The 15,573-nt window shown below is 63.9% G+C and overlaps 4 protein-coding genes across 4 annotated transcripts; 3 read left to right on the top strand and 1 right to left on the bottom strand.

Annotated features, from left to right (window-relative positions):
* Window positions 1-3,803: 3,803 nt before the first annotated feature.
* On the top strand, window positions 3,804-5,433 carry EMIHUDRAFT_207867 (hypothetical protein; the record flags this gene model as incomplete). The annotated part of the gene is made up of 2 exons (XM_005774152.1): window positions 3,804-3,817; window positions 5,040-5,433. The coding sequence occupies 2 exons, from the start codon at window positions 3,804-3,806 to the stop codon at window positions 5,431-5,433; spliced, it is 408 nt and encodes a 135-aa protein (XP_005774209.1).
* A 1,737-nt stretch (window positions 5,434-7,170) lies between these two features.
* On the bottom strand, window positions 7,171-7,950 carry EMIHUDRAFT_310453 (hypothetical protein; the record flags this gene model as incomplete). Its single annotated transcript, XM_005774153.1, has 1 exon — window positions 7,171-7,950. The coding sequence occupies one exon, from the start codon at window positions 7,948-7,950 to the stop codon at window positions 7,171-7,173; it is 780 nt and encodes a 259-aa protein (XP_005774210.1).
* Window positions 7,951-11,895: 3,945 nt separating this feature from the next.
* On the top strand, window positions 11,896-12,486 carry EMIHUDRAFT_44814 (protein kinase; the record flags this gene model as incomplete). Its single annotated transcript, XM_005774154.1, has 1 exon — window positions 11,896-12,486. A coding segment is annotated over one exon (591 nt), but the record flags the coding sequence as incomplete, so codon positions are not given.
* Window positions 12,487-15,140: 2,654 nt separating this feature from the next.
* On the top strand, window positions 15,141-15,344 carry EMIHUDRAFT_60184 (hypothetical protein; the record flags this gene model as incomplete). Its single annotated transcript, XM_005774155.1, has 1 exon — window positions 15,141-15,344. A coding segment is annotated over one exon (204 nt), but the record flags the coding sequence as incomplete, so codon positions are not given.
* Window positions 15,345-15,573: the final 229 nt, after the last annotated feature.

The following is a 15,573-nucleotide window of genomic DNA, read 5'->3' on the forward strand; positions in this document are numbered from 1 at the left end:
GACGGCTTTCATACGACATACCCCCCTGGTACATGACATGGCAGCATTGACCTTGACTCCATAGATAGCTGCAAGATGCAGGGTCCGGCGTCGGCGTAGGGGTGGGCGCAGGGGTGGGGCGCGGAGTCGGCGCGGGAGTTGGATCCGGAAAGTCGAGGGCGTCGGGGATGCCGTCGCTGTCCGAGTCTTCTTGGGCGTCCGGGACGCTGTCGTTGTCCGAGTCGGGGTCGAGGGCGTCGGGGATGCCGTCGCTGTCCGAGTCGACCGTCCCCTCTTGGGCGTCGCCGTGCCAGTTTCTATACAGCACACACACACACACACACACACACACACACACACACACACACACACACACACACACACACACACACACACACACACACACACACACACACACACACACACACACACACACACACACACACACACACACACACACACACACACACACACACACACACACACACAGACCAGACACCACCACCAGATACACACTACTAACTATCGACGTACGTATGCTAGTCGACCGCGTACGCCCTACTCCTCTCCACTTGACACCCTATCCAGTGCTCAAGTGCTCAAAAGTACGTTTACTGAAATTCATCGCCAAAAGCCGAGCATCGAGGTTGAGCGGAGATTCCGGGAGATGGAATTGCCAACTTGGAGTAATTCGGAGACCGACTGAAGCCTGGCGCCCGACCTGCAGAGCTGCTATCTCTGCCGAATGCGCTCGTGGAGGGCGCTTCTGCTCTCGCTACCGCATTCGCTGGGCGACCATGAGCCGCACGGCAGGACCGGAAGCGGGAAGCGACGCCGTTTGGTCACGCTCTGCGACGACACCTGTACGTTCACGAATCGCAAAGGGACGCAGGAGAGGGCGTCTGAACTACTGAACCCCGCCACACAGGATGGGACAGGAACGTGGGGCGAGTTTCTGGCGGCGGAGGGTATTCAGATAGAGCCCCTAATCTCCTATTCCTATGGACCGAACCACGGAGAAGTTGCTCGCGAGAAACCTGCCCGACCTGTCAAGGATGGCTACTGCGACGACGGTGGTGCTGATGCCCTTTCTGCAAGCTGCGATTATGGCACGGACTGTGCGGATTGTGGACCTCGCGAATCCACCGAGTGGGTCGACTTATCGCCCCCAACGCCGCCCCTTCCGCCAACGCCACCCTTGCCGCCGTACAGCAGAGCGCAGGTCTGGAACTCGAACTTGTTCAGCATGGACGACGTCTTGTGCGGATCAGGGGAAGGGCACATGAGTGCTAAAGATCAGCATGAGCCAGACGCATTCCTGCGCGAGTTAGAGATTGAGGCCTTCATGACGCTGCTCCAATACCCCCAATGGAAAAGGGAGGAGGGAAAGCAGCGGGCATTCGGAGGTGCTTTCGAGGAAAGGGAGCCCGACATCCTAAGCTTTGAGAGTGAATGTGCAAGGTTCTGCATTGAATACGCGGAGGCGCACGGATACGCCCGTGATGCCCCCTTCTGCTGCGAGTCGAACAAGATGGGAAACAGCGGAAGCAACTGGGACCCGCTCCAGCTCGTTACTGACAAGGCACGGGCGAAGTTCGCCGGTAAGGTCGGTGCACCAGGGCCCGCAACCAACCCAGACGATGTCGGCGACGTCTATCGTTACAGGTCAGGGGCCCCAGATACGCGAGGAAGATGCGTCATCGGCAAAGCGGGGAGCACGAAGCGAACCTCGAACGAAAAAGTAGGCCCGGGCCATGACAACCGAGCCGTCAAGAGCGTTATTCTCACCCTCGACGACGTGTACGCCGCCTTCCCATCGTACAATGCATATTGCACGAACGATTGCCTGCAGAGTGGTGTGGTGGGGTACGGATCGTACTCTTATCTCGACGATTTTGGGTGGTCGACGATGGCAGGCGCTGGCACACCAGGTACTCACAGGAACACGAAGGGGTCCTTCTCGGCCTTTGGGGGCCTCCATCCCAGCGCCAACACGGGCCCGACCGAGAACGCCTTAGACGGCAGCAGAGGCAACGGCGTATGCGAAGACGGCGGCCCTGGGGACGAAACGAACTTCAAGGAGCGATACGGCTGGCCGCGCTGCCAATACGGGTCCGACTGCGCAGACTGCGGCCCGCGGCCCGGTCCCCCTTCCCCTCCCCGCAGCCTTGCCAGCAGCGACTCCCCGCCGCCACCGCTGCCACTGGCTACAGCTCCGCCACCGGCGTCTATGCCCTCAGCGTCTTCACCACCCGCGTTTGCGTCGCCGCCCAGAGCTGATGCTAAGGCGCGTTGCGACGCTGCCTCTCTTGCATGCGCAAAGGCAGAGTCGGACACACTTGTCTCGGGTTTGAGTAGGTGCTCCAAGACCCCCACTTGTACTTTGCGTATGGCGGACGCGCTGACTTCCGCGGCCGCAATGGCGCCTTCTACAGCTTCCTTTCCGCGCCGGGTCTAGCGGTCAACGTCAAGATTGAGGAGGCGCTTTTCACGCTTCACGACGGCGCGCTCACGGTCAACGGCTCCTTCATCACCGAGGCGCATGTGCTGGCGCGAGGCATCGAAGATCGCCAAGTCAGCGCCTCCTTCTTCTCCAAGGAGCTCGACGAGCTCAACTCGGGCTGGCAGGTAGTGACCGGGTCGTGCGCCGGCCGGCCCTTCAAGTTCGGCTTCCACGGCCACAAGGATTGCTCGGCGTCAAGATGGCTATGGACTTCTCCTCGGCCACGTTCAGTCGGCAACTGGACCATCACTGTGCACGGAATGCCCTCGTGCAGGGGCTGCCTGATCTCTGGCCCGCACCACCGTCTCGACGTCAGCTTCGCCGCGCACGGCGGCGCGCCGGCGAATGGCCCGCCGCACGGACTCATCGGCCAGTCGTTCGCCACACCGGGCGTCGCGCGCAATGGCGCGGTCGACGTCTACCCGTGGGAGGGCGAGTTCACCACGCGCGCACAGGCGGAAGGGGCTATCGAGGGCGCCGCCGACATGTATGAGGTGGCATCGCCCTACGAGACGACGTTCGCCTTTTCGGTCTTCGACGCGGCGAAGCGAGATGAATCCCTTGCGTCCGCGCACGATGCCTCGTCAATCGAGCGCAGCCCCACCGCCGCTTGAGGTGTCAATGTCGCTTGGAGTAGGTGGTGCCACTCTTGGAGCGCCGCCACCACCACCCAGAGCGCTGCAAGTCAGGCAACACCCTCCGTCCCGCCACCCCTCACGGCGTCACCACGTGACAGTTCCCCGCCACCTGTTGGTTTTGATAGAGGTTGGCGTGGGAGGGAGACTGGGTGTGAGTGAGGAGGTAAGCGTAATTAGGGTAGGCCACATCCAACGCCAGACACCGCTCGCTTAAGGCTAAGCGCGCGCGCACACACACACACACACACACACACACACAGAGAGAGAGAGAGAGAGAGAGAGAGAGAGAGAGAGAGAGAGAAGGGGGGGGACACCGAATGGTTTCGTCAGGTGTTTGAAGTGTTTAACTGTGAAATCCTAACCATGTCATCGTCGTCCGTCCGTCGTCGGGCCCAGTCGTTATCTCTATCCCCACCCAACCCGCGGAATGGACACCTCGCAGAGAACCAGCGAGAGTAAGGTGGCCAAGCTGCGTGGCATTGCGGGGATCGCACGGGACGCGAGGGAGACACTCTGCAAAAGCAGCGAGGCGAGCGGCCACCGCCCAAAGCACCCACCCGCAGCACACCCGCCTCAGCTTCTTGCCCAACTGTTGCCGCAGAAAAGGGATAGAGTTCACGCACTGGGGGGCTGTGCGCAAGTGGCGTTGCTCCTCACGCTGGCGCGCATCGATCCTGACGGCGATGGGGAGCTCGAGGTGAGCTTGGAGTTTTGAGAAAGAATTTAAACCGTGGCCTGTAAGCGTCTCGCTGCAGCTCGGCGTGTGTGGTGGCGGCGTGCCGTCCTCCCAAAATGTTTGTTTTCTTTCTTTCTGCAGCTCGCGGCGGCGGATGATATCGCGACCGAGCTCCGGCTCGCCACGGCGTCGGAGGACGCCACCGTCGCCTAGACTCCCCTGCGTCACGCGGGTCTCCCCGCATTTGTAGTAAAGAAAGAAAGAAAGAAAACAGACACACCAAGGGAGGGATGGGAGGACGGCACGCCGCCACCACACAGGGATTTTAAGGAGAGGAGTGTGGTGCTAGCCGTCGCCCACCCTAACCCTTGGTCGTCTGCCTCTTTCTATCTCCCTTCGCAGTCCCTCGCCGATTCTCGCTGCAACCTTCATGCCACCTCGCGGTCGTCCCACTTCTCGTCGTTCTCCCTCCTGTCGCTTCCTCCTCTGTCGCGTCGCTCTCGTCTGCCTCATCCTGCGACGCCGCCGCCGCCTGCCGATCCCTTGCTCTCGCGGCTTCTCCCGCCTTTCGGCGCAACTCTGCCCTCCTCGCGGCATATTTTGGCCCCTCGAGTTTATCGAGCTCTCCTCGCGCAAGGACGACTCTTCTGACGCGCCCACTGCGATCATTTGCCGCCAAGTCATATCGTTGCTCAGGTCCACTCTCTCTTCGAACATATGTACCTCCACGGTCGGTGTTGGCGCTGGGGTCCCCTTCGGGTGCATCGTTACAAGCTGACGACGGGATTACCACGTCCACGACTAGTGTTTCGTCCTCCTCGGAGTCTTCTTCCCCGGCTTCCTCCCGTTCGGCTCTACGTTCAGCGTGGCTCACCCCCCATGCCGTGAACAGGCGCTTTATCCACCCTATATTCTTCTCTCTCTCCTCTGCCCGTGCCTTGGTCTTGTCGTTGGGGTCAGCCCCGCGCGACCTCGGGAACTAGCCGGGGCAGTCGGAGAAGGGGCAACTCCGTGCACTGACGGTCGGCTGTCAGAAAACACGCCTCCGTGGCTCGGGTTACACCAATCCTCGCTACCCAACGCGGCCAAACGATATCCACCTCGAGAGCCTCGAGTAGAGGCGCGGACGTGTTTCTTTGCAAGCCGAAATGCTCGCCCGGCCGACGAGGCCATGTTGCCGCGCCGCGCCGTACGCCGCTGCGCTCCTGTGCACGTCCGCGGGCCGCCGCCCTCCGAGAGGGAGGCGCGACCCGACCGCGCGCCGGCCGACGAGCGTGTGCGACCCGTATGAGAACAACGGCAAGCCGCTCTCGCAGGAGCAGTGCGCGAAGCTGCTGCCGAGCGTGAGCGACTCGTGGGCGCTCGTCGACGATGGCACGGCCATCATGCGCGAGATCGAGGTCGCCGACTTTGTGCAGGGCTCCAGGCTCGTCTCGACGCTCGCAGCAGTGGCCTTCAACAACAACCACTACCCAGTGCTGACGCTCGAGCGGCGGCTGAGCGAGAGGCGGCGCTGGCAGGAGCTGGTGGTGGTACGGTGCCAGACGACGGTGCTGGGTGGGCTCAGCTACCAAGACTTCACGCTCGCCATGCTGATGGACGTCGAGCTTGGAAGGAGTAGGGATAGAGAGTGGTAAAAGGTAAGGTAAGGCCCAAACGTCTCCACAACACAAAGTGAGGTGGGGCAAAGGGGGGGCGACCCTCGCATCTCCACGCCCGGACACGGGCAGGAGCCCCACGGCATTCAAAGTGCAAGCACCGGCCCGGTGCCGTGGGTGAGCAACCCGCAGCCACCCCACTCCCTCCCCCAAGCGCTGCAGAAATACGAGCTGCTTTAAAGCCGTAGTGCCTTCAAGCGAAGGCACTGGATTATCGTGCGCGCGGAGCGCGCTGGTGCTACCCGGACACACGCGCGGAGCGCGCTAGCTGGACACACGCGCGGAGCGCGCTAGCTAGACACTTGCGCGGAGCGCGCCGGCTAGGATACCGCGGAGCAAGCAAATCAACACAACCGTTCGAAATCGAATGCTGGACGCCGCAAGTCGTTGCCGCCGAGTGCCAAAGTGCGCCTGGATTGCTCAGCAGCACAAGCATCCACGGAGCCAGCGAGCGCTGAGCGACATATTGCCTTGACTGAGCCGGACCGGGCGACATGTCGGCGGTCAAACTTGTAAAATGGTGCCAATAGCCGAGGTAGCTCCGGCGGACGTGAGAGCACGGCCTGACGATCAAGCACGAGAGCGACGAACGGAGGCGCAGATCCTGGGTAGTCGACGGGCCCCCGGGGGCGACGGGGGTGCTCTTGGGGGGGGTCCCCCCAGTCAAGGGGGTCTGGGGCGCAGCCCCAGGAGGGCCGCCGCAGGCGCCGATTTTTTGGGGCTTTTTTGACTGATTTTCATGAGGTGTTGCTACTATTTTGGGACCAGTTGAAGCCTAAAAATGGCTAAATACCCAGCCACAACAGCTGCTAGTCGTGAGCTGCTACTGTGTTGCAGAGCCCAGAGAGAGGGCTTTCAGGAGCACCTATTCAGTTTGATCCAGCTCAACGTTACTACCACTGTCCGTTACCGGTGCGGCACGCGGAGCACTCCGTGAGCGGTGACGGGTGCGGACGAGCGAATGAGAGGTACCTTTCAGCGAGAGATAGGCAGTCCTAGTCTCTAACAACACCCACAGATAGCGACCTCTCATTCGCTCGTCCGCGCCCGTCACTGCTAGTCGGGCCGTCCCGTTTTGATCTCTCGGTGAGTGGGCGCCCGCCCGCCGCCTCTGAGGGGGCCGGGCCCCCTAGTCTGAAAACAAAAACAAGCTCGAAAACAGCCAAAATGCCTGCGAGAGAGGCACTGCGCGCCGCTGACCTCATATGATGTGGGGATGTGTGCCGGAACCAGTACTGATCTAAAACCCTGGAAACCCTTGTTCAAAGCCGACCCTAAGCGCCATCCTTCCTGCTCTCACCTGATGCTGCTTCCCAGCGCCGCCTCCTTGGCCCCCTTGGGCGTATTTTCTACTCCCAGTGGGGTCCTGGGCCCCCGGGCCCCCTCTTGTTTTACGAGGATCAGCCGGCGGGGCGGGAGGAAGGCACCGCGCCAGCGGCGGGGAGGAGGGCGGGGGCGGGCGGGGCAGCCGCCGGGCGAGCGCCGAGCTCTGCCGAGGTCATCGACTTGGACGAAGAGTGACTTGAGTGCGCAAGGCACCGCCCGAGAAGCCAGCAGCGGAAGCGGGCGACCAGAACGGGTGTTGTACTGAGCGCCGCTCGTCTCGTGTTACGTTACTAGTATGAACCCACCGAAAGAATATTGACTCAAGAAGGACATGAGGTGGCAGCACGCCGGCACTACGACAATAGTTCAATCCGGCATACGGCTTAAACTTCACACTGACGCGCTCACGTCAATGTTGACGCTCTCTCTCTGCTTCACTACAAGGTTCAGCGTGTCCTCCTTCTGGATGCCGCAGTCCGCCACCGTGCGGTCGTCGTCTAGCTGCTTGCCCGCGAAGATCAGGCGCTGCTGCTCGGGTGGGGTGCCCTCCTTGTCACGCACCTTGTGCTTGACAGCGGCGACGCTATCGCTCATCTCCACGTCCAGCGTCATGTTTGTTCCCCCCGTGAGCGTGCGCACAAAGATCTGCATGCTGCCGCCCCGGTGTCCGGCGTAGGTCCGCTCGACGCCAATGTTGACGCTCTCTCTCTGCTTCACTACAAGGTTCAGCGTGTCCTCCTTCTGGATGCCGCAGTCCGCCACCGTGCGGTCGTCCTCTAGCTGCTTGCCCGCGAAGATCAGGCGCTGCTGCTCGGGTGGGGTGCCCTCCTTGTCACGCACCTTGTGCTTGACAGCGGCGACGCTATCGCTCATCTCCACGTCCAGCGTCATGTTTGTTCCCCCCGTGAGCGTGCGCACAAAGATCTGCATGCTGCCGCCCCGGTGTCCGGCGTAGGTCCGCTCGACGCCAATGTTGACGCTCTCTCTCTGCTTCACTACAAGGTTCAGCGTGTCCTCCTTCTGGATGCCGCAGTCCGCCACCGTGCGGTCGTCGTCTAGCTGCTTGCCCGCGAAGATCAGGCGCTGCTGCTCGGGTGGGGTGCCCTCCTTGTCACGCACCTTGTGCTTGACAGCGGCGACGCTATCGCTCATCTCCACGTCCAGCGTCATGTTTGTTCCCCCCGTGAGCGTGCGCACAAAGATCTGCATGCTGCCGCCCCGGTGTCCGGCGTAGGTCCGCTCGACGCCAATGTGCCCGCCACGCGCCTGCTGAAGCGCCTCAAGCGCGGCCGCATGCGCGCCCGACGACGACCCCACCACCACCTCCTCCTCCTCCTCCTCGCCCTCGCCCGCCGAGCAGACCGATAACTTGGCCGGAAGGATCGCGATCTGGCGGCTCCCGACGTCGACGACCCCTGGCATTTCGGTTGCGTAGCCCTGATCTGCCTTCTTTAAGCAGGCGGCGCCCGTCAGGAATAAGAAAAGGAGCGCGCTCAGGGCGATGAGAGCCATGACGCTAAAGGCGATGCCGACAGTGATGCCGATGACGCATCCGACGCCGCAGCTGCCGCTGCTGTCGTCGTCTCCGGGAAGTTCAACCCCGGGGGCTTGCACAATCGCATCTACCATGAGACCGGCGGTGGAAATGCCATCCGCGACAAACTGAGCGACGAGAGCCCCCTCTAAGTTCGCCGTATTCTCGAGGATGCCGTCTGCCCCCGAGAGCGCGCTCACCGCCTCGTTTGCAGCGGCCTCGACCTCAAAGCTGATCGTTGCCGTGACGATCACGGAGCCAGGCGAGAGCGTGAGGGAGACCGCCGACGTTGGCACATCGGCGCCCGCAGCAAGCACGGTCCTTATCGCCGCCTGCTCGTCCGGGCCAAAGTCTTCGACCGCGCCGGCGAGCGAGAAGGAGGTGATTACCGTTGCGGTAGGCGATGCTGAGGGTGAGGGTGGCGGCGGCGAGGGGGGTGGCGGTGAGGGTGTCGGCGGCAAGGGCGGTGGTGGCGAGGGAGGCGGCGGCGACTGCGGCGGCGGCGAGGGTGGCGGCGGGCTCGGCGGAGGCGGTCTGGGCGGCGGCGGTGAGGGTGGTGGCGGCGAGGGGGATGGCGGCGAGGGTGGCGGCGGCAAGGGGGGTGGCGGTGAGGGTGGCGGCGGCGAGGGCGGTGGTGGCGAGGGTGGTGGCGGCGACTGCGGCGGCGGCGAGGGTGGCGGCGGGGTCGGCGGAGGCGGGCTGGGGAGTGGCGGTGAGGGTGGCGGCGGTGAGGGGGGTGGTGGTGAGGGTGGCGGCGGCGAGGGGGGTGGCGGTGAGGGTGGCGGCGGCGAGGGCGGTGGTGGCGAGGGTGGCGGCGGCGACTGCGGCGGAGGCGAGGGTGGCGGCGGGGTCGGCGGAGGCGGGCTGGGGAGTGGCGGTGAGGGTGGCGGCGGCGAGGGGGGTGGCGGTGAGGGTGGCGGCGGGGAGGGCGGTGGTGGCGAGGGTGGCGGCGGCGACTGCGGCGGCGGCGAGGGTGGCGGCGGGGTCGGCGGAGGCGGGCTGGGCAGCGAATTTGCGCATTCGCAGATCGCGTCGCTAGAGTCAAGGTTCTGGTCGCAGGTCATTTCGTACTCGACGGTGCAAGTATCGCCTCTCCCCTCCCACGCGCCAGTGCACACGCGCCCGATCGACAGGCAGTAGGCGCTGCAAGAGCCATACTTGGAGTCGAACTGGTCGACGAGTACCTTGCACTCGCCACAAACGAGGTCTTTTGGCCACCAAGCCTCATTGCAGGTTGATGCGGGGAGCAGAGGTGGTGGAGGCGGCGGCGACGGCGGCCAGGGCAACGAGGGGTTGAGGCAGCAGGTGTACCTTGAGTCGGGGATCGGCAAGTAGTTCCCCGTGCCTTGGCCCCACGGAATGTAGCGAATCGCGATCGGCAAGTAGCCATCGCTGCACGTCTTTCCCCCCCAATCTTCTGGCCTGCCGTCCGCGAGGCAGTCGCCGAAGTCGCTCGAGCACTTGGACGCGTCGCAGCGGCAGTGAGGCGGGTAGCACGTGTAGCGACCTTCGTTCCGAGGCTCCTCAAAGTGAGGGCTGGCGGTGTAGCCGTCGCTGCAGGTCTGCGCCTCGAAGGTCGGGTCCGCCCAGCACGTCGGCTGGCGGTGTAGCCAATCGGCTGTCGGCTCGACGCACTTGCTGTCGTCGTGGACGCAGGGAGCCAATCGCGGCGGCGAGGGCGGGGTTAGTGGTGGGAATGGCGGCGCCGCGGGTTTCGACTCCTCGGCGCCCATTAGGGACAGCTTATGCGAGTAAGTATTCGTCAGTGAGCCCGCCCAGCCCCGCCTCGATGCAATTAGCGCACACCCTCGGGCCGTCGGGAAACCAGTCCTTTTGCACCTGTGAGGCGAAGCGTCGGTTCCGGCAAGCATGCTCCAGTGAGAGGTATGCGCGGCATCGTGGGCGAGAGCTGATAGTCGTGGGGCAGAGACCACTACGAGAGCTTCGTCGGGCGAGTCGCGGGGCGGGGCGGGGAAGCGGACTGAGAGGAGCGAAGTGCTCAAGCAGCGAGGAGCCGCGATGAACCTGCGATTGCGACCAACGCAAGGTTGGTCTCCTATTTTTCTCGGGGGCGGCGAATTTGGCGCGGGAGCGGCTCACGCGCGACACCTCGGCCTTGATGGCGCCCAGCTCGCGCACGTAGCCCGCCACCAGCTGCGCGTCCACGACGACCTCCAGCGCCGTGGCGATCTGACGCGCCATGTTCGCGAAGGCTTCGCAGAGGATCGACCGCCGGTGAAAGGGGCGAAACAAACAAAGGTGAGAGGCCCGGGATCGCCAGCAGGCCGCTCACCAGCTCCTTGGCGTGCCTCGTGCCCTTGAGGCAGGTGAACGGGTAATCATAAGCCGCGTGCGCGCACGCGACGAGCGCGTGCCAAGTGCGCGTCTCCACTGCATCGACCACGAGTGCCTTCGCGTGCCCCGGCCGATCAATGGCGCCTACGAGCTCGACGGCGGCTCGCGCGTCGCGGCTGCAGTGCCACGAGCCGCGATGAAGTCCCGCGATTACGACCAACACAACTCAGCCTGACACAACTCGCATGCTAAAAGCAAAAAGATTTTCACCAGCCCCGACGCGCGCACTCCAGTTAGCCCCGCTTGTCTCTCGCGGAATCAAATGGCCACGTCGACCATCCCGACACGCTCAACCGCGTCTCGCATCCAAGCGCGGCTCTCCGCTCAAGCGCGTCTTGCTTCCTTTTGCGGAGATTGCTCTAGATCCCTACAGTCAAGCCGCTCGCTGAATGGAGTCTGGTGTGGCACGACTCACGTCGGCGGAGCGGGCGCTCGACAAGGTGGAGACGGGACTGAAGCTCGTCGACACCGTGCTCAAGATCGGCGAGGGCGCCGGGCTGCCTCTCATTCCGGCGGTGTGCAGCGCGGCTCGCAGCGTCCTTCAAGTCGTGCAAGCGTCGCGAACTGTGATCAGCGATGTGCTATCGGCTGCCCAGCGCACGATCGACGTCCTGGAGCTGCTGCAGCGCATGGCTGAAAACGTGGAACGCATGGACGTGAAGAGCCGCGCGAGCGTCGAGGGCCGGATGCGCGAGTTGCAGCGGCTGCTCGATGACGTGCGCACGGCGGTCGCTGCCTTTGGAAAGAAGGGCTGGCTGCGGCACGCGCTCCAAGTGAAGTGGCGCAACGCCTTCTCGCAGCTCGACTCCGAGATCACGGGCCAACTCGGTCTGCTGCTCCTGTTCTACAACCTCGCCCGCGACGCGGACATCATCGACCGGCTGCAGGCGCGCGAGTACGCTGTCGAGGCGGAGGTGGTGCGGCAGGTGGCCGAGCGGAAGGCGGTGGGCGAGGCTGTCGACGAGAAGGCGCTCGAGGAGGACTCCGAGGTTGTGCGTGGCATCGCCGTCGCCTCGGGCGTGTCGGACGCCGAGTTCCAGGAGGAGTTGACGCGTGAGATGCGCGAGGGCTTTGCGCAGCAGGGACTCAAGCTCGATAAGATAATCGCGATGATGGCGAACCTCACCGCAACGGGCATTGGCAACGCGGAGCCGGACCGCAGCTCGCGGATGTCGCTCTACGCGTACGACCGCAAGCCGGACGCGCCTCCCGGCCAGAGGGACAAGCTCGCCGCGCGGCTCGGGAGGGGGTCCTTTGGTACGACGTACCGGATGCGCAAGGTAGCTGGAATCGATGCGAGGCGGTACGCGGTCAAGATGATCGAGTCGGAGGAGCTGGACGGTGCTGGCTTGGAGAAGGAGGCGCGCCTACTCTCGATGATCGAGCACGAGAACACACTGCGCTTCTACGACGCCTTTTGGCACGACTCCGAAGACGGCCGCCTCTTTGTCATCGTCACGGAGCTTCTCACCGGCGGCTCCCTCGCCGAGAAGATCGCCGCCGCGCCGCCGCTGCATCCGCCCGAGGTAGCGACACTGATGCAGCAGGTCGCGTCCGGGCTCGCATACATGCACTCGCTCAACCTGCAGCACCGCGACCTCAAGCCGGCCAACGTGATGCTCGACGCGACGGGCCGCGCCAAGATCATCGACTTTGGGCTCGCGTGCGTCTCTTCCGCCTCGCGGTCGCGCACCAAGACCAAGGCCGTGGGCACCGACGCGTACATGTCGCCCGAGAAGGCCGACGGGAAGCGGTACGGGCCGCCGGACGACGTGTGGGCCGCCGGCTGCATCCTCGCGGAGCTGCTGCTCGGCCGCCCGCTCGGCAACGTTGCGCGTGATCAAACGAAGCTCAAGCGCGCGATCGCCGAGACCAAGTCTGCGAGCGAGCGGCTTGGCTCGTTGGTCGAGGACTGCCTGCAGGAGATCCCGGGGCAGCGGCCGGCGGCGGCGGTACTGGAGCAGGGCTGCGCGGCGTCCCCATTGCCAGACACAACACTGAGCATCATGACCTATTGGGATGTGAGCGACACCAACTCCTTCATGCGGATCTGTCAGGCCTTCAAGGCTCTTGTTCAAAGGGCGCCTGGTGTGAAGTACTATGGCTTCTCCATCAACGGCAACCGGGCTGTAAGCAAGGAAGGCCACGCGAACTTTGCGAGCTACATGGAGTACTTGCGCTCAGGCGCTCAGGGGGTGTTGTTCGACGCCATGTCTGTAGCAAAAATCACAAACATGGAGGCGCATGGACCAAAAGACGAGGTGGGTCAGCTTGAGGTGTCGCTGACGAATCTTCTTTCCTCACACTGGGCCTATGCCGATGGTGCTTTCTTCGTGCCCTCAAAGTATCTGCGGCAGGCCGGCCAAGGCCCTCTGGTGTCTGACGAAACTCTTTGCGTTCTTGTGTACTGGAAGATCAAGGACTATGCGAAGTTCCTTGCTGGTGTCGAAGATTTCCAGCACCTCACGAGGCAGGAGGAGAAAGTCAAGTACTACGGCTTTTGCGTGTATGGATCGAAAGCCATCTGTCGCGAGGGCTACGACTCTGCCGAAGGCTTCTTGGAGCATTTGCAGAATGTCGATGGACCGCTAAAGGCTGCCATGGAGTGTGCGGATGTTGAACGTGTGGAAGTTCACGGTCCTGCCTCAGAGGTCAACACGCTACGAGAGCCGTTGAAGAGCTTCCCAGCTGTGTTCTGGCCATACCCCAACGACTCGTTCTTAGCTCCAGCCCAGTTCTCATGTGAGCCTCTGCGTGTCTGCTAATACAGTAGCTTGTGTGGAGACGTTTACCTTTTATATCTTACCTTACCTACTCTAATAGCATGGAAACTCTTTTGAATTCAAAGCAGATGTTTCAAATTCAAAATCAAATCGGCGCCACACACGATGATCGATGTGCGCGCGCGCATTGAGCAGCGACGCACCGCGGTGGTACGTTACGTCACTCAGTGCACGCAACTCATGCCCCACAACGCTACGTACAGAGACTGACGTCCCCTCACTAGACACCACCTCCCACCAAGCTCAACGCAGCTCGAGGGCGCCGAGCGAGTCGGCTACGTCGTCCGACCTCCTGGGCGCCGCTGACCGGCGCACCGCGGCGGCGCCGAAGCGGCAGAGCGAATGCCGCTCGGCCGACACCAGCCAGAGGTGCTCTCCGTCGGCGTCGAGGCAGATGCCGTTGACGCGCCGCGTGCTGCTCCCCGCCACGGGGATCACCTGCAGCGGCGCCCCCTGCAGCGTCAGCACGTAGACCCGGTCCCAATCGGCCACGTGGAGCAAAGGCTCCGCAGCACGCTCGCCCGCGCCAGCACGCCCGACGGCGACGCTGATCGGCTCGCGGAACGCCACACCGCCGTCGCCGCCGCTGCCCCCAATCTGCCGCAGGTACCGGCGCTGCTGCAGGCCGGAGCGCACTCGTACACCAGGACCGCGTGCCTCCCGCCGTCGCCGACGTAGACGAGGGCCTCGCACGTGGTATTCTCCCGTGGTGTACCTGTGTTAGTGCCAGTGCGCGCCAGTCCCGTGCCCAGTGTTGTGCGACGGGGGTTGGAGCACTTGGAGTGCAGTTATCAACCTCACATCCAGGGCCGGGGAGCTCAGAAGCGCACCCAGCGGGCCGGATGATCGGTATCGGGCTACGGGCAAGAGAGCCCTAGCCCCGGGGGTGCGCGTTCGCAGGGAAAGGGCCTTAAAGTAAACACGGGTCTCCGAGGGTTGGTTCCGTGTACCGGGTTTCCCCTTAACTTCAGAACGCCCCCTCTACTCGGAGCTAGTAGACACGACACTGTACACCACGCACGTGCACAGGTCCTCACTCAGCATCCCGTCCCAGGGTTCCACCGCCCGCCTTCCCGGGGCTCCGGTTCTCCCTGATTCGCTCTTTTATTCGCCTGCCGAGCGTCGCCTGACGGCCGCTGTAGCCCTTTCTGATGTCTCTTCTTTGGCCGAGGTCTCGCCTCCGCCTCACCTCCGACTGGTACTGCCGCCTCCGAGAGCATCGACTGCCCTGCTGAAGTTTCCCCGGGCGAGGACGGCGGCATTGGATCGTGTCGCCTCCCCTCCCCGGGAGGTCGGGCCCGCTCTCCCTGGTCGACGAGTCGCGCCCGCACCCGCGGCCTCTCTATCGTCCCTGGCTCGCCCCCCCCCTCCGCCGGCTCCTCTTCGGGGAGGCGTGGCCCTCCCTGTCGAGGGTCGCGGTGGTCCGGTTGCCACTGCGACTGGCCTTCCCCCGGTGAGCCCGTACGTCCCGACTCCACTCTCAGAGGCCGCGTTAGCTCATCTCTCGCCTCCTCCGACAGCCCGGGGTTAAATTCTCTTTTTCAGTCTCTCCAACGCCCCGCGCCCGGCGCGAGCACACAAACACACATATGCCGCTCATGGTGACTTCTCGTCAGCGCAGGACGCTCCGCGAGGCGGAGCCGCCCTCTCTCCCGGCCGCGCTGGCGGCCACGCTCGCCGCCAACCACGCAAGGGTGCTCGACCTATTCCGTGCTCTTGACCGGAACGAGGATGGGCTCGTCTCACGTGGTGAGCTGCGGAGCAAGCTGATGGGGCTGGGCCTGCAGGTGTCGCCGCACGAGCTCAACGAGCTCTTCTACGCCCTCGATCCCGACGGCTCTGGCGCCATCGACTATGAGGAGCTCCGCCGCGCTCTGCTCGAGGCTGGCCGAGGCCCTCCCAAGCGATGGGCGTCGCCACCGCCGCGGTCGGGCGCGGTGCGGTCGTCAGCGGGCGTGGCGCTGCCGGTTGCAGTGGCGGAGGAGCTCCGATCGCAGGTGGCCGAAGTCCAGTCGCAGGTGCGCGAGCTGCTGCACGCCGTGCACGCGCAGCTCCGCTCGCTGCACGACCAGAACCAGGCGGGACTCCGCGCGGCGGCAGAGGCGGCGGCCGCTGCCGCGA

Source organism: Emiliania huxleyi, assembly GCF_000372725.1.
Source record: "Emiliania huxleyi CCMP1516 unplaced genomic scaffold EMIHUscaffold_32, whole genome shotgun sequence".
Lineage (NCBI taxonomy): Eukaryota > Haptophyta > Isochrysidales > Noelaerhabdaceae > Emiliania > Emiliania huxleyi.